Below are 24,002 nucleotides of genomic sequence, written 5' to 3'. Positions count from 1 at the left end.
GATGATACCAGCCCAAACCAGTACTCCACCTCCACCTTGCTGGCGTCTGAGTCGGACTGGAGCTCTCTGCCCTTTACCAATCCAGCCACGGGCCCATCAAGACTCACTCTCATTTCATCAGTCCATAAAACCTTAGAAAAATCAGTCTTGAGGTATTTCTTGGCCCAGTCTTGACGTTTCAGCTTGTGTATCTTGTTCAGTGGTGGTCGTCTTTCAGCCTTTCTTACCTTGGCCATGTCTCTGAGTATTGCACACCTTGTGCTTTTGGGCACTCCAGTGATGTTGCAGCTCTGAAATATGGCCAAACTGGTGGCAAGTGGCATCTTGGCAGCTGCACGCTTGACTTTTCTCAGTTCATGGGCAGTTATTTTGCGCCTTGGTTTTTCCACACGCTTCTTGCGACCCTGTTGACTATTTTGAATGAAACGCTTGATTGTTCGATGATCACGCTTCAGAAGCTTTGCAATTTTAAGAGTGCTGCATCCCTCTGCAAGATATCTCACTATTTTTGACTTTTCTGAGCTTGTCAAGTCCTTCTTTTGACCCATTTTGCCAAAGGAAAGGAAGTTGCCTAATAATTATGCACACCTGATATAGGGTGTTGATGTCATTAGACCACACCCCTTCTCATTACAGAGATGTACATTACCTAATATGCTTAATTGGTAGTAGGCTTTCGAGCCTATACAGCTTGGAGTAAGACAACATGCATAAAGAGGATGATGTGGTCAAAATACTCATTTGCCTAATAATTCTGCACTCCCTGTATATGCACAATATGATTGGACCTCAAAGGGTTGACTGGCCGTGATATCCGAGGCCCATAAGCAGAGGACAGTGTATCCATTAAACCAATCTTATTATTATTACAGATTGAGCCCAGATATCAGGGACAGCTCTGTGGAGGGTGTTAATAAAAGCCAGGAAGCACTGTAAATATACAGGGGAAACTCTGTCTTTACTTATCCATGATGCTAGACCTGTTAGAGGTGCAGGCTTCGCCTGTCACAATGAGCCTCAAAGGGGTCTTTAGGTCTGGGAATCATTGAAATGGCCCTGGACCTGTATAGCTCCCAGCAGCTAGCAACACAAGTGAGTACCTAACACTCAATCCAGTGCTGGAAGCAAACATTGAAGGCCAGCCCCACACGGGGGGGGGGGGTCCAGGACGGTCCCCAACTTACACACCACGGACAGCTGATTCAAAAAACAGCTAAATAGCACGGAACAGTAAGAAGTTAGATCTTGACAGACTTTTGAGACAAACAAAAAAATTATAGTTCTGTAGAGGAACATAGCCTAGGGAACAAAAAAACTGCAGTATCATGAGGTGGGTGGGGTTACATGACGTTCTATGCCCCTAGCAAGTTTGTTTGCCAATGTCCAATCACCTGAAAGTAGATGCACATGACACAACCCATGGTCTAAGAGTACAAGCCCATTGTCCTGTACTGTATGATTAGTATAAAATATTTTAGACATTATTTTCACATTTTTTCTTATTATTTTTATAAGTTTGGTACTACTGTGTCAATTTTTTTTCTACAAATGTTGTTCACATAGGAAATGTACTTGAAAATTTGATTTAATGTGCACTATGGATATTAAAGCATTTATATAACAAACAGTACAAACAAGATCTTTAAACCAAATCATTGCTAACCTTTGTAGGGGCATATACTGTAAGTCTGGGTTCACATCTGTGCAGCGTGCTTTAGCATTTGTGCTTTAGGGGTATTACAAATAAAATCTACATAACATGCGTTTTGATAAAAGTGCAGTAAGCAAGCAAAATGCACGGGCGTAAACAGGGCCTAAAGCAATTAACTTTCAAATATACTCAAAGCTCACAACAGAGACGTTCTATAGAAAGCCATTTGAGTTACATTTCACTTTTGGTGAGGCTAGACTGTGGCCAGTGGAGTAAACAATGCCCTGGCATCAAAGATCTCTTAATTCAATGCCAACTCTAACCATACCATATTGTGGTCACTGCTGGACAAATGTTCCAAAGCACCCTGTCTAGCTTATTCAGCATCCACTGATGTCAATTAATTGTCTTCAAAATCCTTGGAGAAAGTGCACCATGGTCCTTCTGGGGCTGGTTATGTCACCAAAAACCAAAGTATTTGGCTATGATCTCTGTCACAGGACAGTATTAAACACTGGCTTTTCTTCCCTTAAATAGAGATTATGTGAAATGCCTTGGTGTTTGGATATTTCACCTATTCTAGGAGACAGCCTTGAGCAGATTTTTGTTCAGCAATATTACTGTCTAAATTGCAATCCTAGAAAGTCTGCTTATTTTGTGTTCATATTTGAGCTAAGTAGGGGATACGGCTACCATTCTCACCTTACACATATTTAAAAGACGTATAGAGATGGATGCAGGACACTCATCACGCCAAAACGTGTCCAATCTCTATCTAAGCTGATAATTAGTATTTGTTTATAAACACTATTTATATTAAAGGAATATGGCTTATCCTACAGATCTTGTCCCTGAAACTGCAATATCTGTGCAATTCAATAAACCCTTCTCTGAGAATGTAATGGTATCAGTGAGATGTGACATTGAGTGAAAGGTCGTTTCCTAAGCCATGAGCAAAGAGGACATTTAAAAATATAACCTGTCAAACGCGGCTATTAGATAATGAATTCCTAAGTGCACTCATGATAATAAGACACATGTGTTGCAAGTTAAACAGATCACAGAGAGGAGGAGATCAGCTTATCCTGGGCTTCTATTCTAATGTTATATCACAAATGCATGTTTCCAGCTTATACATAGGAAAGTTGCCAATGTCTAATGGGCATTTGAACGCAAGAGTAGAATTTCATGCTAAATTTAGGATCCTAGGCATTTTAAGGATTTAAGATAGCTGCTATCCTGTGATTGGGACCCAGTAATAAATTGCTATTTTGCAATTCAACCAAGGCCACCAATGAAAAAAATAACATCAACCATTTTTTAGCTGACAATAATTCACATGCAGCACATAGGAGGTATTCTGATCCATTTCAGCACACAATGCTATTTCAGTTAATTTATATTTTCAGAACATCTTAAAATGAATGGCCAGTGTAGTTGAGCATCATTGGAAATGTAGTTCCAAAACATCTGGGGTGCCAAGGTTCACCATCACTGATATAGGGCCTGGGATTAAAAGTACAATTTCATTGTTTGCAGATGACACCAAGCTATGCAGTGGAATAATGTACTAACGGGATGTCTCCAATTTACAAGCCAACCTCAATGCATTATTTACTTGGGCATATATGTGGCAAATGAGGTTTAATGTTGATATGAAGTTATGCACTTGGGGCTAAAAACATGCATGCATCATAAATTCTAGGAGGAGAACAACTGGAGTGTCAATAGTGGAAAATGATCCTGGAGTTCTGGTAGCTCAAAGACATAATAATAGTATGCAATGCCAAGCTGCAGTTTCTTAAGCTAGCAAATCCTTTCTTGTATTAGGAGAGGTATGGACTGCAAAAATACATAATTTTGCCCCTGCATAAATCCTTAGCAAGATCTCAACTGGAATATGCAGTTTAGCTTTAGGCACCAAGTTTACTCTGCTGAGCCTGGTGGAATGAATGGCTGCCTTTAACCCTGGAGCTCCTGGGGGCAGGCAGTGGGCCCAATGAATGCCGGATCAATGGACAGAGCCGTCAACGGCCGGTGCACCCAGAAATGACAGCTGCAGTCAGGACTCCATATTTGCCAGCCAGGGGAAATGCCAGGAGCGGGCAGAATTGCTCCACAATGGAGACAGTACTGTGCAGGCAACCAATGAGGACGTCCATCGATCTGACATCCATTAGGCTTCACTGTCTACTGTCACTGTCCACCCCCAGGAGCTCCAGTTTTCCAATAAATGATTTCTGCTTTAAAGTTCTAATCTGTCTCTACCTACCTACTGGAACAGCGCCCCCTCTGCTGAATTTTGTGAGTTCTAAACTGCCCACTAGATGGCACTTCTATAAACACACAGGATCGGTTTCTGTATCGGAAACATTTGGGCGAGTACCGATACTCGCTCAAATGTCTGGTATCGGCACATATACCGATGCATTCCTACTTTCAGGTCATTACAGAAGGCACTCTTAAAGTATGGAGAAAAAAAGATTTAGCCTCCATATACTGAAAGGCTTTTTCATAGTAAGAGCTGTGAAAATGTGGAGTAGATTGCCTCAAGATTGTATATGAAATGTGCTGCGCTAAGAGAATAAAATAACTTATAAATGTGTCAAATTTCATGTGTCACCAAACAAACAAATAAGGTGCTAACTGACCAAAAATACAAACTATGTGTAAAAATTGCAATCAATACAAATGTAAAGTACAATTGATGCAAAGCAGTGCAATCAATATGTACAATTGATCAAAAAATTAACATAAATAAATAGAACAACATCAAATGTATATAAATTCATGTTCACGCATGATCCGTGTGAACTTCTCTATGAATAATCAATGTAAAAACATACTAGTGATGTGCACATTCAATAAAAAAAACAAACATCAATAAAAATCAAGTTCATATAAGTTTTTGTTTTTCAACTTGTCTATAAATGACACAGGTTTAGTGCATGAAATTCCAAGAGTTACGCCATTTTCTAGATGCCGTATGTGGCACCAACACACATTCCACAGCCAAAGTTGCTTTGATCACAAATCTTTTAACTTCTACTGGTTGGTTGAACATTTTACCACATGTGCAATGCATCCTTTATGTATTTAGTTTTAACCACAATTTACTGCATGACTACTTGTATTATTGAGCAGGTGCACCTAGTATAGTGGTCACCGAGTGTATATTGCAATTTAATAAAGATGACATTACTCAATATATGGCAATTATTGGGCCGAACATGTTATTATATGGTTTGTTACACTTTTGGCCACTATGCGACAAAGTATGTGTTCCGTGTTTCTTATGCCTTGTACACACGATCGGAATTTCCGATGGAAAAAGTCAGACGGAATTTTTTCATCGGATATTCTGACCGTGTGTGTGCCACACCTGAGTTTTTCCATCGGAAATTCCGACGGACTTAAAAAGAGAACATGTTCTCTTTTTTTCTGATGAAATATAATTTTTAATCAGAAATTCAGTTCGTCTGTATGGAACTCCGACAGGGAAAAAACCATGCCTGCTCAAAATCAAGTCGACGCATCCTTGGAAGCATTGAACTTCATTTTTCTCAGCTCGTCGTAGTGTTGTACATCACCGCGTTTTTGAAGGTCAGAATTTGGTGTGGCAGTGTGTATGCAAGACAGCTTGAACGGAACTCCGTCAGAAAAATCCGTCGGAGTTTATCCCAACAGAAATTCTGATCGTGTGTACAGGGCATAAGTGTTTTCTAACCATAGCTATGTGGTCCGACCTGCCTCCCTCCCTTCCTGCCAATCCGACAGCAGCTTTGAAGGAGACAGCTGGTTCATAAGTGCAGCTTGTCTTGGCTGTGGGCACTTTCCACATACAAGCAGCAACAAGAGGAATGCAGAGTCAGACACATCCCCTCTCTGTCTGCATTACTCTTGCTGCTGCTGGTCTGTGTAAAGTGTTCACAGCAGAGACAAGCTTTAATCAAGAATTGGCCATTTCCTTCATAGCTTTGGTTGGATCGACAGTAGGAAGGGTTGGGGACAGGTCGGACCTCAGGATTATGGCTAACATTGGTCAAAGTACTACATGTACCTTGTTCCATAGGGGACATAACTATAGCAAACATTATAATGATAGATCTTCTTAAAGACAATGTTAAGGGTGACATACCCAGACATTGTCCTGTCCCACTAAAATTGTTTTCCAAGCAGCATTCTGTCAGGAGAAACATTGTACTTGTGTACTTGTCCTGACAAGTGCCAAATATTGAATGGAATATCCTATCAGGACAATACAAAGAGCCTATGTTGACCAGATCAGAACTGCTTCCCTCTTCCCTCTAAATTTAATGTCAGAGTTCATTAACAATCCTGCCTGTTTGCATATTTTAATCTAATTAAAGTTTCATTTTAAGTCCATCTAAATCCGCTAGTGCATCCAACGCTATCCTCTCCCCAGACTGAAAATGTTGTTGTGCAAAGGTGTCAGGCCCCGTACACACGACCAGTTTCCTCGGCAGAATTCAGCTTCCGACCGAGTTTCTGGCTGAATTCTGCCGAAAAACCCGGCCATGTGTACAATTTCGCCGAGGAAGCCGACGAGGACCTCTGCGAGGAAATAGAGAACATGTTCTCTATTTCCTCGTTGTTCTATGGGAGCTCTCGGCCCGCCGAGCTCCTCGGCGGCTTCAGGGCTGAACTGGCCGAGGAACTCGATGTGTTTGGCACGTAGAGTTCCTCGGCCGTGTGTACGGGGCCTCACAGTTACTCCTCCAGTGTGGAGTTGAGACATCCTAGCACAGAGGGTTACTAGCCTTATAACCAGGTGAAAATAAAGAGTACAAATATAATTAATGCAGCTGTTTAGTAGCACCTTAAATATTGTATCATTTGGTTTTGAAAAATATATATTATACAGTATAGGTAAAGGGGGACTGTAGTAATTTTAAAGAGTAGCTCCACTTTCAAGGGAAAAAAATAAATAAAACACATACAAAAATAATATAGGATGTACAAGTCATATTGGAAATGAATGTTATTAAAAATTACCATTCCTTTTCAACTTGCAGTGCTATAACTTTCTGTAAAATGCAAAGCAATATGAAGGAATTCTGTACACAGATGATTAATAAATAGAAAGTCCCTTCCATTCATTTTGCACATGGATACAGATGAACAGTAATAACTTCAGAAAAACAAACGGTAGGAATCTGAGACAATTTTGTTAAAATCCTTAGGGCCCTTTCACACGGGGCGGATCAGTAATGAAGCTCCGTTTGCTCAGTGGGGATCGCTCTGTTGAGCCGGCGCATGACAGGGTTGTCCCCGCACACTGTGCAGGGACCACCCTGTCTTTTCTCCGCTCTCCCCTATGGGAGGATCGAATGAACACAGACCGTCTGTCCGTGTTCATCCGTTCCGCAGACGGGTGGAAAAATAGGATTTTCCTCCGTCTGCAGAACTGGAGGAATGCGGAAAAGGGCGAGATTGGGTGTCGGCGGATGTTCATCCGCTGACACCCGCGATCTCATAGGGACCAAATGTATGTCCCTTTTTCATCCGCACACGGATGGATGAAAAAGCGAACATACGGTCCGCAAGTGTGAAAGGGGCCTTAGAATGTACATAGATCACCCAGAGGGGAATGTTTTTTCCTTCTTTAATGTTTGTTTAGCTACAAAGTGCGTGTAAAAAAAACAAAACAAAAAAAACAAGCTTACAGTAAATAATTAGTGCTTTTATCTATAGTTTGTAATTATCTATCCAATAAATGCTCGTTACAGATGCAGGCTCCACTCCTGCTTATTAGAGCTACACAGTAACTAAACTTTTTTTTGATCCTCATATAATTGCAAGTCTCCCAGACTAGGCCTAACTGAGAATATCAGACTCTCCTGCAATCTGCAACAATGTTCCTGGTAGCCAGAGGCCAAGGGATCTCTCTCTCTCTATGGGGCATATTCTTAAAGATCTGAGGCGGCGGAACGTATGTCCTTTACGTTACGCCGCCGCAAGTTTAAGTGGCAAGTTCCTGATTCCCAAACCACTTACCTGTAAACTTGCGGCGGCGTCGCGTAAAGTCCACCCGCGCAAGCCCTCCTAATTCAAATGATCCTGGTAGGGGGCGTGGATCATTTAAATTAGGCGCGCTCCCGCGCCGATCGTAATGCGCATGCTCCGTCGGGTAAATTACCCGACGTGCATTGCGCTAAATGACGTCTCACGGACGTCATTTGTTTTGACTGTAACGTAAATGGCGTCCAGCGCCATTCACGGACGACTTACGCAAACGACGTTAAATTTTCAAATTTCGACGCGGGATCGACGGCCATACTTAACATTGAGTACGCCACCTAGGGGGCATGTTTATCTTTACGCCGCGTATCGCTTACGGAAACGACGTTAAAACACTACGGCGGGCAAGCGTACGTTAGAGAATCGGCGTGACTAGTCATTTGCATATTCTACGCTGACTGCCACCTAGCGGTCAGCGTAAATATTGCAGCCTAAGATACAACGGCGCAAGCCGTCGTATCTTAGGCATGTTTAAGTGTATCTCAGTTTGAGAATACACTTAAACATAGGATCGGACTTACGTCGGCGTATCTGCTGATACGCCGGCGTAAATTATTTGAGAATATGGCCCTATATATATATATATATATATATATATATATATATATATATATATATATACACACACACACAGTGGGGATCGAAAGTTTGGGCACCCCAGGTAAAAATTTGTATTAATGTGCATAACGAAGCCAAGGAAAGATGGACAAATCTCCAAAAGGCATCAAATTACAGATTAGACATTCTTATAATATGTCAAAAAAAGTTAGATTTTATTTCCATCGTGTACACTTTCAAAATGACAGAAAACAAAAAAATGGCGTCTGCAAAAGTTTGGGCACACTGCAGAGTTAATATCTTGTACTGCCCCCTTTGGCAAGTATCACAGCTTGTAAACGCTTTTTGTAGCCAGCCAAGAGTCTTTCAATTCTTGTTTGAGGTATCTTTGCCCATTCTTCCTTATAAAAGTCTTCCAGTTCTTTAAGATTTCTGGGCTGTCTGTCACGCACTGCTCTTTTAAGGTCTATCCATAGATTTTCAATTATGTTGAGGTCAGGAGATTGTGAAGGCCATGGCAAAACCTTCAGTTTACGCCTCTTGATGTAATTACCCGTGGATTTTGAGGTGTGTTTAGGATCATTATCCATTTGTAGAAGCCATCCTCTCTTTAACTTCAGCTTTTTCACAGATGGCATCAAGTTACCATCCAAAATTTGCTGAACTTTTATTGAATCAATTTTTCCTTCTACTCGTGAAATCTTCCCTGTGCCACTGGCTGCAATACAACCCCAAAGCATGATTGATCTACCCCCATGCTTAACAGGTATTTGCACCCACTTCCAGCCACACGGCCTGTGGGTAGACTGCGGGCAGGACGTCAGATCCCTTCCCCCCCCTTGTGTTCTGTGAAACACACATCTCCCAGAACACAGCGGGGACCAGTGAGCATGGCGCACACGACTCGCGCATGCGCCGTAAGGGAACCAGGCAGTGAAGCCGGAGCGCTTCACTTCCTGGTTCCCTCACCGAGGATGTCGGTGGGGGCAGCAGACTGACGAGCGATTGCTTGTCCTCTGCTGCCGACGGCGCTGAACTCCAGGACAGGTAAGTGTGCTAATATTAAAAGTCAGCAGCTGCAGCATTTGTAGCTGCTGGCTTTTAATATATATTTTTTTTCGGCGGACATCCACTTTAACCAGCTCAATTGCTTTCTATTTTTAGACATCGTGCCAAATTTGTAGCGGCCGGTCTGCTGACAGCCTAAAAATGTACTGCTTCTCAGGGTTTCAGAAAAATGGCAGCCTCCAGCAAGTAGAAACAAACAATGCTGGAGGCAATATACAGCACAATATACATTATTAATGTAGAATGTGCATGTTCCTTGCTAAAGAAAATTAAAGGGCTTTAAGCAGGAATGCATTATTTCATACAATTCAATGGCTGAACAGTCATTACAGGAAAGACAATAACTGTACATGATTTACAATAACCAAAAAAACATGAACAGTACAAGTTTAGTATACAAAATCACAACTGAAAACAAGTACAGTACTTGAAGAAATTTAGAGCTTTGAAGAGAATTAGATTTCAAAAATGTGTTTTGTAAATTAGGATGGTTTTATTTTAGGAACTGCTCACAAAAGATACACCAAAAACTATTCCTTCACCAACTATTAGACAATTTTGTTTACATATGTGAGACACCCCCGTAGTACTATAAACTGTGTGAGTTTCTTATTTGAATGAATTTTCCCAGTTAAATAGCATGGCACTTCTATGTCAGTGCCTCCACAATGCTATATTTCCTATTCTCATCAGACTAAGTGTCAGCTGTCACCCACAGGTTGACAACAAACATTAATTTTAGCTTTGTTTTTCCCTCTTACTTTGTTATTTGCAATGGATGTTTTTGTTCTTTTGTTAGATGTCACAAGACGCAGATGAAAACATGGTTGTGCAATAGGCATGCTTGAATTCCAATTGTCACAAGTAATTTGGTATTTCTTAGAATGTTTAAAAAAAATAGGAACATCAAGACTGCTTCCTACTATGCCAATTTTAAGTGTTGAAATAAAGGAATTCTTACACTGCTTTCTATCCCCATATGACAGATCTTCTAGGTATAGAATTTAATAAATATACTAAAAAATGAATAGCAACCAGCTTCATGTTCGACACATATTCAAGAGACATGAGGGAGATTTACTAAAACAGGAGCAATCAGAATCTGGTGCAGCTGTGCCAGTCAGCTTCCAACTTAAACTTGTTCAATTAAAGGGGTTGTAAAGGATTTTTTTTTTCCCTAAATAGCTTCCTTTACCTTAGTGCAGTCCTCCTTCACTTACCTCATCCTTCCATTTTGCTTTTAAATGTCCTTATTTCTTCTGAGAAATGCTCACTTCCTGTTCTTCTGTCTGTAACTACACACCTGGTGTGGAGAAAGCCTCTTGAGGGGGGAGGGGGCGAGCAGGCAAGTCAGGACACTCTCTACTTTGCAGATAAAAAAAGGAGCTGTGTGTTATTAGGCATCCTGTTTGCCCCCACAAGAGGCTTTCTCCACACCAGGGAGAAAGCCTTGCATTACTGTGTGGCGTTACAGACAGAAGAACAGGAACTGTTTAAAAGCAAAATGGAAGGATGAGGTAAGTGAAGGTGGACTGCACTAAGGTAAAGGAAGCTATTTAGGGAAAACATTTTTTTCCTTTACAACCCCTTTAAACTTTAACAATAAAACCTGAAAGCTGATTGGTTTCTATGCAGAGCTGCACCAGATTTAGCATGCCCCAGTTTTAGTAAATCTCTTCCGTAGTAATTGTCATAAAAAGGTATTCCTCTTTATAAGGAAGAACAGTCAAAATAGTATCTGCTTTTAAAAGACTTATGTCAGCCTAGGTTCACGTTGGTCTGATTTGACATGTCAAATCGAATGCAAAATTGGTGGCTATTGCCGGCGATGGCACAGTCATAATCAGTGCGGTGCCGCACCGAATCCCAAGAGTTCCTGTACTACTTTTGGCGACTTTGGGGGGCGATTTGTATAGACATCTGTGCAGCAATCCACACAGATGTCTCTGAAGTCAGACTGACATGCGGGTATGAAACCCACAGTCAGTGTGAACCAGGGCTTAAGCTCTTGACGATTTATACGATATAAAACTTGATTGTAAAGTCTCTTTTTTATATCATTTTTTTTTTAAATAACAAACATGTTATACTTGCCTGCACTGTGCAGTTGGTTTTGCACAGAGCAGCCTGGATCCTCCTCTTCTCGGGTCCCTCTTCATTGTTCCTGGCCCCTCCCTCCTGACAACTGCCTTCACAGCAAGCAGCTTGCTATGGGGGCACCCGAGCCACAGCTCCATGTGTCCATTCAGACAAAGAGCCCCAACCTGACCCCGTCCCCTCTCCTTGGTTTGGCTAACCGACTTTGATTGACTGCCGTGGGAGCCAATGGCACGGCTGCCTCTGCCAATCAGGAGGAGAGTCCCAGACAGACACTCGTGGACATCGCTGGAGAGAGATGGGGCTCAGGTAAGTAATTAGGGGTGCTGGGAGGCTGCTATACACAGAAGGTTTTTTATCTGAATGCATAGAGTGCATTAAGATAAAAATCCTTCTGCCTTTACAACTCCTTTAATCCAAAAACCAACATGCAGCAGAAAGGGGAAAAAAACACTACCATCTCACTAAAAATTGCACCTTTTTTCTACCTCATAACACCCAAAAACCAAAAGCGAAAACAAAAACCTTTTTTGCTAAATTTGATGAATTTTAGTACATATTAGACCAGCCCTCAAAATTTCCACTCGCCTGCTAGCATTTGGCGAGTGGATTTAAGCTGGGGGCGAGTGATGACAGGGCTGCATGACCAATGTCCCTTCAATCTGTGCCTACACTTAGAGCCCCGATGCGATTGGCGGTCGAAGAGGAAAGGTGCATGCTCTGGAAAAGTAGTCTGGTTAGCCGCGCACAGGCAGAGCAGTACACAGGTACTCTCCTTACAATTCTCATTAAGCCATGGGACCTAACAGTATGACCTCTCTGAGCCTGGCTTTTCCAACCTGACCAATGTAGCTGGAGAGCAGAGAGCAGGGAGCAGGAAGTAATGAGTCAGGTGGAGGATTGCGAAAATTACCACTCTGGGTGTCCCAGGTAGGCAGTGCAGCGCTCACTGAAAGTTGCCCTGACATGAGAGTGGCAGCCTTCCAGTTTGTGCAGTTTTCTTCTCCTTGTGCTCTATGTAAGTGTCCAGGAGTTCAGCCTGAGCACTGTGAGCAGACTGGTCTCAATGTGCGCTGTGCTATGGTATCAATGACTGTGCAGTTGTGTGGATCTCGGCGCTGGATTGTACTCCCTCCCACTGTGCTGCAGCTCCTCTCCTCACTGCCAGCCTGAATAAAAGGGGGAAGTGGGGACATGCAAGCGTGGAGCCGCACACACAGGCTCCTGATGATGAGATGAATAGGAGAGGGAGAGAGAGGATGGATGGATGGGAGTTGCAGAGGAGACAGCAAGAGAATGGGGAAGAGATCCAGTTCTAGTGCCCTGTCCCTCTGGTCTGTCCCCAGTGCCCTGTCCCATTTTGTTAAAGTTGTTTTTGGTAATATTAAATTGTGTAACTTGATTCTGCATAAAACATTTAACAGAGTCATTCCATGAGATAATCTACGAGGGCGTGTTTAGGGGCGCAATAAGGCGTGGAGCAGTGTATGAATTAGGTGGGGCAACTGGTGGCGAGTAACTCTTGAGGCCTGGCTAGTAGCTCAGGGCTTGAAATTTTGAGCCCTGTATTAGACAATTAGTACATATACATTCTTTTTGTTGAACTAGCAATGCTAAACACTTGTTTTATAACACTAACTAAAAAATTATTAATAACCGAATACTACCAACCTTTCTTTACTTATTTTATACATTAAGCTGGCCTTACACTGACCAAACGCTTAAGAAGGCAGTCCAAAAATTCTTGGCCAAACAGAACTTGCATCCAATCAGGTATTCAGCTGTGACTAGAGCAGGTCCACGGTATTGAACAAAAAAATGCAAAGCAGCGAGAGCAACCAGGGTGCCCATACATGGATTAAAATTTGTCCGGTTCCTGCTGAACCAGCCAAATTTCGATCCACGTATGGCTGACTTTAGACTCGCATGTAAGATATGAACGATTCTTTCTTCTGCTACTAGCTCTGAAGGAAAAAAAGTAATAAAAAGCCCAAATATTTTCAACACAGTAGAATATTTGAGCATTAATGCATTAGAAGACACCAGAAATAATGTAGCAAAAATAAAACAAAAACTTCCAGGATATCCATACTGCTTCAGTTTGAAATAATGACTGTACTCCATGTGATCCTGTTATATGTGCTGGAGTGTATAGACCCTGATTGGTCACTGGTTGTCAGGGCTATGAACATTAACGCCCACAATAAGAAGTACAAAGTACATTAGCTTCTAAAGTGTTCTGAGGACTCTTAAATGTAGGGAGCTTAATCAAATTTTGACTCCATCCTAGAAGGATAAGCTCTGCTGTGCTCTCCTCTGCTCCTCACTAGTGGTCGGTCCCATGTGATATCAGACCTTGCTGACAACTGTCGAGGTATGGAAAAGGAGGTGTACATGCCTAATTTTTTTAAGCTAAAGCTGAGGTTGCATAACTAAGCTCCCCATAAAAGCTATCCAACATTAAAAGTGGTTTTAAAGGTATTTTACCATCATGCATTCTCTACATTAAGGTAAAAAACTTCACAGGATTCCCCTCTCACCCCCCATACTTGCCTGAGCCCCATTTCAATCCAGTGCTGTGCATGAGTAGAGGCTCTCTCCCTCCTCACTGGGCAGATTGATAGCAGTGGGAGCTGTTGGCTCCTCCTGCTGTCAATCAAATTCAGTGAGGAGGTTGTGAGGATGCCAAGACAAGCTGTCTGTGTCAATAGACACAGGCAGGGTGGCTCAGGAGCAATACTTTATGTAGAATAATTTATTTTAAATATCTTATTGTCGATGTTTCCATTATCATGGTTACCTTAAGTAGTTCATTTATTTTTATATTCTCATGCCCATTCCTTACAAATCACATTTGAGAAATTAGCAACGTCTCTTTCCATCTAGATTAATTTTCCTTTCTTAGAGTACATGAAGTTGGGAAAAGCTGCAAACCTGTACACAATGACACTCAGACTTCTCAGTAAAAGAAAGCGTTCAAAACTCAGTTATAAATAGATGCTAAAAGGAAGTTCCAGTGTGGTTAGACCATCTTTCTGCCTCTCTAATCAGATTCTTGAAGTCAAACCTCTCTAACTTCCCTCTGTGTGGAAGAGCAGATCTTCTTGATTTTACCTTCAATGATTTTCCGATTAGTATCAGATATTTAAAGAGCATGATACTACTTTACTATCCTAGTCATCCAACAATAATCATCATAAAAATAAAGTGATTGTGACAGCTGGTGGGGATTTTTCTCCCTCACTGCCGCTGTCACAATTAACCACTTGCTTACTGGGCACATATACCCCCCTCCTGCCAAGGTGAAGTTTAAGCTTCTGGCACTTTTAATAGTAATGGCGGCGATCAAAGTTTAATTGAACAAGCTGAATATGAAAGCTGATTGGTTACTCTGCACAGCTGCACCAGATTAAATGTGCACTAGTTTTAGTAAATCTCCTCCAGTGTGTGCATGAGCGTTTAGAAGGGCACGAATGTACGGATTCCCACCAGCTACTGTTCATCTGTAACTATAGCTACAGAAGGCCAGTGAAAGCTTGTTTTAAAGCTTATTTACTGCTTGAAGATGTGATGGAAATATTTTAAAATCCATAGCCCGGCCACAGTTCTATTGAAATAACATGAAAGAAAAAGTTTTTTAACCGCTTCCGGACCAGCCACTGCAGTTATACTGCGGCAGGATGGCTCCCCTGCATGAGCTGTCGTAGCTGTACGTTGGCTCTTTAAGACGCCTCCGGCAGCGCACACGTGCCCGAATTGTGTCCCCGGAGCCGATGCGAGTGCCCGGGGCACCCGCGATAGCTCATTTCAGAACGAGAACGGGGATGTGTGTGTGTAACCACACAAATCCCAATTCTCTCAGGGGCGAGGAGACTGATCGTGTGTTCATCTCTCTCTTCCCCTGGTACGTCCCATTCCCCCTCAGTTAGGCTCAGTTAGAACACACATTAGGGAACACATTTAACACCTTGAGCGCCCCCTAGTGTTAACCCCTTCCCTGCCAGTGTCATTTATACAGTAATCAGTTCCTTTTTTTATCACTGATCGCTGTATAAATGTCACTGGTCTCAAAACAGTGTCAAAGGTATCAGATTTGTCCACCGCAATATCGCAGTCCCGATAAAAATCGCTGATCTCCGCCATTACTAGTAAAAAATAATAATAATAATAATAAGAAGAAGAATTTCAGAAATCTATCCCATATTTTGTAGATGCTGTAACTTTTGAGCTTTTGTGATTTGTTTTACCAAAAATATGTAGAAAAATACATATCAGCCTAAACTGAGCAAAAAAATTGTTTTTGTTTTTTTAAACATGGGGATATTTATTGTATTGTAAGTAAAAGATATTGTATTTTTTCAAAATTGTGGCTCTTCTTTTTTTTATAGCACAGAAAAATAAAAACCACAGAGGTAATCAAATACCACCAAAAGAAAGCTCTATTTGTGGGAAAAAAAAGGACGTAAATTTTGTTCGGGTACATCGTCGCACGACCGCGCAATTGTCACATAAAGCGATGCAGTGCCGTATTGCAAAAAATGGCCAGGTCATTGAGCAGCAAAATCTTCCGGGGCTGAAGTGGTTTAATCACAATGAGCATGTCTTTCTTTCAGATTTGTGAGGAAAGGGTTAAAATTGTATGTGTAGAAAATTATAAAAACAACAATCTCTATAAAGATTACTAAGGTGAAACAATATACCCCTTAAATACTGCTCTCTTCACCAGTCAATACAAAGCTAGCCCGAGCAAGTTGCACATTGCTTATTCAATTGTACCAAAAAAGTTTGCTACTTAGAGCAGGCCGACTTATATTTCCATTAGACCATTTCAGACACATTAGGCACGTGTGCATTACAGTATGTAATCCCTATATAGTGAATGTACCTTAAATTTAGTATTGGCCATAGCTCAAGCACACCTCAATCAATGAAGGGATCAGCCCAGTGGTGTATTTAGGTTTTGTGCTGCCCTAGGCCTGACTAAATTCATGCACCCCGTAATTTAAATACGACCCACCCTTCCTGTCAAAGCCACACCCCTTCCTATTTAAGACCCACCCTATCATCTGTAAATCACACCCCTTCCAGACCCCCGTCCCCTCCATCTTCCCCCTAGCAGCAAAAATACTCCCTTTCAGCACAAATCCTCACCCTCATATAACCCCTTCCAGTGAAAATCCCCCTTCTCGGCACAAACCCTTTCCTTAACCTCCCCTTTCCCAGCACAAATCCTTCCCCATCTCCCCCTCCCAGCATAAATCCCCCCAGCCCTGGATCAGCCACCATGAAGATTTTTCATGATAAAATATGGTCCAGTGCTGTCTCACGCTACAAGTGCATTGTAAACTGTTCCCTAAAGAAGTGTATATAGGGCTAGACTGTTAAACATTGACTAAAACAGATCTGCCTGGGTGCTAAGATACCATTAAAAAAATACATTTAAAAAAATATGTTGCATTTTGTGGTTCTTTAGCATTCAGATGATAGGTTTTTTCTTATAACTATAATCACAACCTGTACATAGTCACATGTTTTACTGGATGCTACTTACTCTTTGGGTGTGTTGAAGTCTTCCAACCTAGCCTCAAAAAACTGCAGGACTTCATCACACTGGGAGATATACGCAGGCAGCCGGATGAGAGCCTGAATACAAGATATAACAGTGTTAGTTTCTGAGTAGTACAGCTAGCTGGGAGATCTGTAAAGAAACAGTCAAACATTAAAAATATAAGCACAGAACTGCAAATGTATATCTGTCAGAAGTTATCAGGCTGATAACAGAGCTACTGAGCAGGAGAAAGCCACGGGACGCAGTGCTTTGGAGAGAGATAAGAAAACCATACAGATGTGCCCGTCTGACTTTTTTTCCCTCGGAAAGTCCAGCCGCGTGTACGAGGCATTACACACAATTTTTGAAGGAACGTCAGGTAGGTCGTTCCAAACATCTTGGAGAATTAACCACATATCATATGTGGATGTAGGCTGCCACACACCCTTTTGTCTCTTCATGTAATCCCAGACAGACGCAATGATGTTCAGATTAGGGCTCCACGGCTCTTTTTCCACACCATAGTTCCAATGTTTTTACTTCAAATAGTTTTTATTGAAATTTCAAAGTACAGTGTTACAGGTACAATAACAAGTGTGAAACATGTCATTAAAGTGGTAACGTACCTACAATGACATTATCCAAGTATTGAGTGTACACTAAAAGGTGCGTCCGGTTTCATACGGTATAACTATAGGAGTATAGGTAGTAACAAAAACCAAACCAAGCAGAAGGTCTAGGGGTGAACCTAGTGTGTGTTGTGTCTGTAGCATAACACAAGGGGAGGGGAAGCAGGGGACAGGGAGTGGGAGAGAGCATGCTAAGAAGGGGGGGGTGGGGGGGAGGGAGGGGTAGGGAGAGCACCAGTAAGGATTTTAGTATAGAGCACAGTTGTATCATTTGGTGTATGTGGTCGTGTACCAAAGGGTCCAAGGGTTCCAAAGGGCGAGCAGTTTTGAGTAAGTGGGTTTCCCCCGAGCCAAGATAGTTTCATACGTATGGTGTGTTTGTACTAAGTTAATCACTTCCGTGAGTGTGGGGGTGTCTTTTGTTTTCCATTTCCTGGCAATCAGTAGCTTTGTCGCTAGGAGAATGTGCGTGGTCACCAGTCTATGGTTTGGTGGCAGGTCGTCGATAGTTAGGTTAAGGATGGCCAGGTGGGAGGACAAGAGTATGGGGGAATGAAAGATTTCCCGCATAGTCTTCTCTACTGCAGCCCAAAGTTGTCTTATACGTGGGCAAGTCCAAAAGATATGAAAGAGAGTGCCAGGCAGGGTGCATTCTCTCCAGCACATGTTAGATGTGTGTGTATAGAATTTGGCTATTTTGTGAGGTGTCATGTACCATCTCATGAGTATTTTTTGGGTGAGCTCCCACAGGGAGGTACAGGATGTGTACTTGTAGATCGATTTGATAGCCGCCTGCCACTGTTCGTCAGTAAAGTGAGTCTGAACATCAGATTCCCAGTCAGTCAGGGGTTTGGATTTGTGGAAGAGGGTCTTGTCTTCCAAAGTGGAGTACATTATGGATGTGCCTCTAGGTTTGCCAACAGTGTTCAAGAAGTAGTTCCAGACATGAATGGGCAAGGAGCATTCTAAGGAAGGGTTTGCCGTTAGGCACTTTTGCAGCCTATAGTATGTATAATAGTCTGTGGCCGGAGCGTTGAACTGTTGTTGTAGTTGCAGAAAAGAGGTAGTGGACGCAAGGGAGCGAAGGTCAGAGGTGGAGAATACACGGTCTGAAAGCCAGGTCGGGATGGTCAGGTCGGGTGATAGTAATTCCAGTGTCTCTAGGGGGACGGGTACGGGTTTGGTCAGATGTTTCGTCCAGTGGGTGTTGTGGAGGATCCTCCAAGCTTTAACAGAGGCTTGGATGGTAGGTGAGTAGGTAGTCAATGGTGTGTTCTTTGCGGTCATACTAAACAACCATCTAGATAAGTTAGGTCCCGGTGTCACGGTGTTTTCTATGTCTCCCCATAGTGTAGAAGGTGATATGGAGAACCAGTCTCTCATCTGGGAGAGGATAGAAGCTAAATAATAGTCCCTAATGTCTACGTGCCCCATCCAGCCCACTGACCTGTGTTTAATGAGCTTGGAGTGACTACATCGAGATCTTTTCCCCTGCCATACAAATTGTGTTAAGATGGATTGTATAGATTGGAGATATGAGCGTGAGAGAGGTATGGGTAGCGTGCGGAAAATGTACAGCAGCCTGGGGAGTAACATCATTTTGAAGGCCGCTAGGCGGCCTGCCCATGAGAATTCATGCTTGGAGAGGACAGTAGTTTCCTTGATCAGGATATGCTTAATGTTAGTGTAGTTATGTTTAGAGATATCTTTGAGTGATTTAAAGAGTGTTATTCCCAGGTATGTTATTCCATTTTCGGTCCATGTGTAAGGATAGGTGTTTCTGAGTATGTTACTTGTAATTGCATCTAAACCCAATTATACATCAGACAGGAGGCTCATATCTTATGCATTATCTTTCTTTAATAATGCCCATAGCAGAAATACAGTAAACATTTATTGTAACTTAAAAAATTCAAAGAACTACCCTTCCCAGCAGTCCCTGGGCCAGTGTAGCCCCTCCCAGACCGTAGCCTATATAAGGGACTGTCTGAGGTAACCTATTCCTCTTTCTTTCTGCTCATAGCCAGAACTCAGATAAGTACATTACTCTATGTTTATAATTTTTATGTAGGCTTGCTTGTTATTTGGTTATCAGCAGCCTTTTTAATTTGTGTAGATCCTAATGTCACATCGTCTTTCCACAGGGTGCTGGGGATCCCCCTCCCTCCCACCCCGGCTTTTATTACAGCTACGGAGGTTTTTCCCTCCTCCGCTATTCCCTTCAACTTCCACCTGTATCTGTATATACCCTCTGATCCCCTCAGACCTTCATCTGTGTGTTGTTCTCTCAACCTTCTGTCTTATGAAGCACAACTGATATTTCTAAAAATGATAAAAGTTTTTGCTGTATGCTTTTTCCACTTTGCTATCTGTGCCACCCGTTTTGTAGAGAACGCGGTTTCCTCTGATGTGTACATCTTACAGTCATTGGGCTTCTTTATTTGTTTATTTTACAATATACCGCTGCTTTGCTTCTTTTGTTTCCCCCCGGTGCGCTCTGCACACTGCTCGTTTTCTGACTGGAGGTAGGACGGCGCCATTTTAACATCTCGGCGCCTTTTTTCCTACCTCCCTTCTTCTCCTTCTCCTCAGAGCGTCTCATCTCTGAGGGGGGCGTGGCAGTGAGGATCTCCCTGCACCAATCGCGCTATTGTCACGAATCGACGGCGCCATTGCTGCGGACCTGTCCTGGGGACCCCATCCTCCGTGTGCTAGACCGTCTCTTCCCATCGCCGCCACGCCAGGGTGCGGGCGGCTGTATGGTTGGAACTCTGTGTAGATCTCACTGATCTATGCAAATCACGTTAGGCCCCGAGCCTCACGTCTAGCTCCCCTTGTGGTGGGGAATATCTCCCCTCATCTAACTTCTGTCACTCACACCTAGCTGGTGGGGAATTCCTCCCCTCCCCTGCTTCTGTCACTCCTTCACCTTCAGTTACATTAACATCAGTTCTTGTTCTGGGAATTTATTCCCCTGTAGTCTATTCTACATATAATGAATATATTAATACATGTAAATAAATAATAAATTTAAATAATTATACGAATGAATAAATTATTGACTTATTAAATAAATATAAATAAATCAATGAACATAAATGTCTATAAATAAATAATTTATACAATCTATATGATTGAATAAATAAATAAATATATAAATATATATATAATAAACAGATTTAAAATATAAACTATTAAACTATACTTTATATATAATTGAATAATTAAATACATATATATATATATATGAATAAATAAACAAATTATAACAATAATTGAATGAATTATAGAAATTACTATACAAGTTATAGTACATAACTTCCGTATCTTCCTGTGCTGCACGGCCGTGCTGTCCGCAGACAGCTGACTCTTCTCCTGTGGCTGGCGACAGGTCCTTTACTCCCTACTGGTGCCACTGAAGTGGTGGACGCAGCCCTGGAAGGCCCTACCTACCTCAGTGCTGCACTGGTTCCTGAACTGGTCGGTAGGTCCGTCCAGACTACCAGGGCATCGGTTGTTCCAACCCACATGCACCCCTATGTCCGGATCTCCCGGCAAGGATATAACGCCCCTGAGTAGGGCATGGCGTCCCGTATGCGCCATCACATTAATGTGGCCTCCGTCTCCCCGGCAGGGGAAGTAATTAACATGCCCCAGGCAGTACCCTCCCAGGACTGCCGACCCATTGACTCCCTGACTGGGGAAGTAAATAACATACCCCAGGCAGTACCCTCCCAGGACTGCCGACCCTCTGACTCCCCGGCAGGGGAAGTACATAACATGCCCCAGGCAGTACCTTCCCAGGACTGCCGACCCACGGACTCCCCGGCAGGGGAAGTAAATAACCTTCCCCCTAGGCAGTACCCTCCCGGGCCTGCCGACCCACTGCCTTCCCAGACTCCAATCGACCCCCGAGCCTCGGGGAGATGCACATGCAGAGGCAGCGATCCGCTAGACGGACTGAGCCAGACTCCTCGTGGACTCTTCCAGAGTCGTCCGCGGAGTACGAGGCGGCTAACACCTTTGAGTCTGAGGATGAAAATGATGATGATAATGATGATGATTATGTGAGCAGTGGGCACATGGCGCTCCATGACGACGCCAACCCTAGGTCCCAGGGTAAAACCTTATTGGACTCTTGTGGAGTACCATTTTCGATCAGGAGGTGATTGGCCACCCACACTCCGGTGACTGGGCACCTCTACCTGAGGTGATCCAATAGATCGAATGCTGGACCCGGAGATCGATCGGTACGCTAACCGGACAAGTTGAGGGTGGAATACTCACCCTTCCATTACCAAATACGGTGGTGCTCACTCCAGAGGTGGATCCCATAATCATTCAGTATTCCAGGAAGGGAATAGAGAGGGCCTTTGGGACCTCACAGTACTGGGTCTTAGATCTCTGGACCTATCACCTAACCCTACGCCTTAGTGTGCAGGCTACCGCCTCTGTAAGCCGGTTGACCTAGCACAATGGGATCACGCTAATTGATGATATCTTTAAGACGGTAGGACAAATGGAGTTATATTACCAGGCGTATACCTGGTTCACCATCCCATTCGGTTTTTCAAACCTAAACACCGTCCTAATGGACAACAGGTTGCTAGACCTTGGACCAAACAGCCGATAGTAGAGATGGACCCGCTCTCTTTGAACTTCCTCAACAACATCTTCCCGATCAGGAAGAAGAAAGGCGGTTTTTCGTCCGGTGGGAGCTTGAGAAATCTCATCAACTTACTGCCCTGTGGAACAAGGGTGAGGTTGAACATCTACTTGAACGACCTACTTCTAATGGCTGGTTCCCCTCGCCTAGCGAGCGAACACGCCTCCTGGATGGTCGGATCGCTTCGCGATCTGGGACTCCTCATAGATCACGAACACCTATTATCTCCTCATTTCAGGAGATAGAGTTTTTGGGGTTCTTGGTGGACACCAACCGAGCGACCCTTCGGCTACCCATACCCAATTAGCCGCCATCCGCAAAGACATCAGTATCATGCTGGGCAGCAGCGGGTGTCCTTACGCGGACTGACTCGCTTAGTCGGCCTGTTCCCGGTGTCAATCCAGGCCACTCTCCAGCCCCTCTTCACTGTCGAACCCTCCAGAGACTCGAGACTCTACATCTTCGCTAGGGGCTTCGCTATACAAACTAAGTGAAGCCATGGGGGACCTACGGTAGTGGTTACGTCATGCCGTCAAACGGAACGGCGAGACATTTTCAACTCCTCACCGGATTTCGTCATAGGGTCGGATACCAGCCGCCTCGGCTGGGGTGCTCGGTGCAGTCCCTCGTCCTCCGGTAGGACGTGGTCCGCAGAGAACCCTCGGCTGCACATCAACACGTGCACCCCTGACGGCCTTTTTTGCCATCGGAAGTCTGTTGCCACGCACGTCCATCTGCTGTGTGCTATTGCGTTCGGACAACGTACCCGCAGTCCGGTACGTCAATCGCTTGGTGGGCCCCTGATCCAGAATCCTAGCGGATCTAGTAAGACTTCGGGCACTTCTGCCTGGAATGCAACATCGTCCCGATTGCGGGATATGCCACAGACTATCCCTATAGGGTGGCAGATTGGATTCTCGTTACCTGACCGATTCCAACGATTGGCGACCGCTCCGGTCAGGGTCCCTGATCCTCGCTCACTTCGCGGATCCTTCTCTATGGACCTGTTCGTTCCCCGTATCAACCACCAGTTTCCGCGCTCTTACAACCGGAGGCCGGATCCGGAGGCGCACCATGTGGACGCCCTCCACCAAACGTGGTCACAAGGGACACATTATGCGTTCCCCTGTTCCCGGTGACCCTCAGGGTCCTCCTTCACTTAGCGAGCCGGAGGGCATCAGTCGTGCGGTTCACTCCGTGGTGGCCGACACAGCCATGGTTTCCCCTCCTTCTGAGGATGACGGTGGAACTCCCCAGGTTGTTTCCTCATTCCCCCCACCTCCTCGCTGGTCCGAACGGGGATCTGCACCCTCTACTCACGAAGCACATCCTACCTCTCCTCACATGGTTAGTATCGGGGTTCCGGTCGCAGACTACGACCTTTCGGGAACAGCTAGGAATTCCCTGCCTTGGACTGGGCCCCGGGACTAGATCGGCATCTCGATCTACCTGGGGACTCTGGGTTACTTGGTGTGATCAACGACGGGTCGACCCCGTTCAAGCGCCAGGGTCTGTAATAGCCAATTATCGGGCGGACTCTTTGGATCCGTTGGTGTGTCAATTTTGAAGGCGTTAAGTTTAAATCGCCCAATGTACCAGCACACTTGGGATTTTTCCAAGGTCATGATCATGTTCTCGGGCTGGGGGACGTTGACACCCTGTTTTGAGGTTACTGTCTTTCGAGCTTACTGTCTTCTTGTGTCTGATTTCCATCATCGTGGGTCAGACGTCAAGGCTTTGGAC

At 43.7% G+C, this 24,002-nt stretch overlaps 1 protein-coding gene across 2 annotated transcripts in view; it reads right to left on the bottom strand.

Moving 5' to 3' along the window:
* SH3PXD2B (SH3 and PX domains 2B) overlaps positions 1-24,002 on the bottom strand; it is a 228,920-nt gene that overhangs the window by 44,561 nt on the left and 160,357 nt on the right. For both annotated transcript variants that reach the window (XM_040344537.1, XM_040344538.1), the window contains exon 5: positions 16,968-17,059. In XM_040344537.1, the coding sequence (XP_040200471.1) occupies positions 16,968-17,059 (92 nt within the window). The remainder of the gene's footprint in view (positions 1-16,967; positions 17,060-24,002) is intronic.

This window comes from Rana temporaria, chromosome 3, assembly GCF_905171775.1.
Source record: "Rana temporaria chromosome 3, aRanTem1.1, whole genome shotgun sequence".
NCBI lineage: Eukaryota > Metazoa > Chordata > Amphibia > Anura > Ranidae > Rana > Rana temporaria.
Note: the sequence above shows the minus strand (reverse complement) of the source record. Positions and strands in the feature narration are given on the sequence as shown.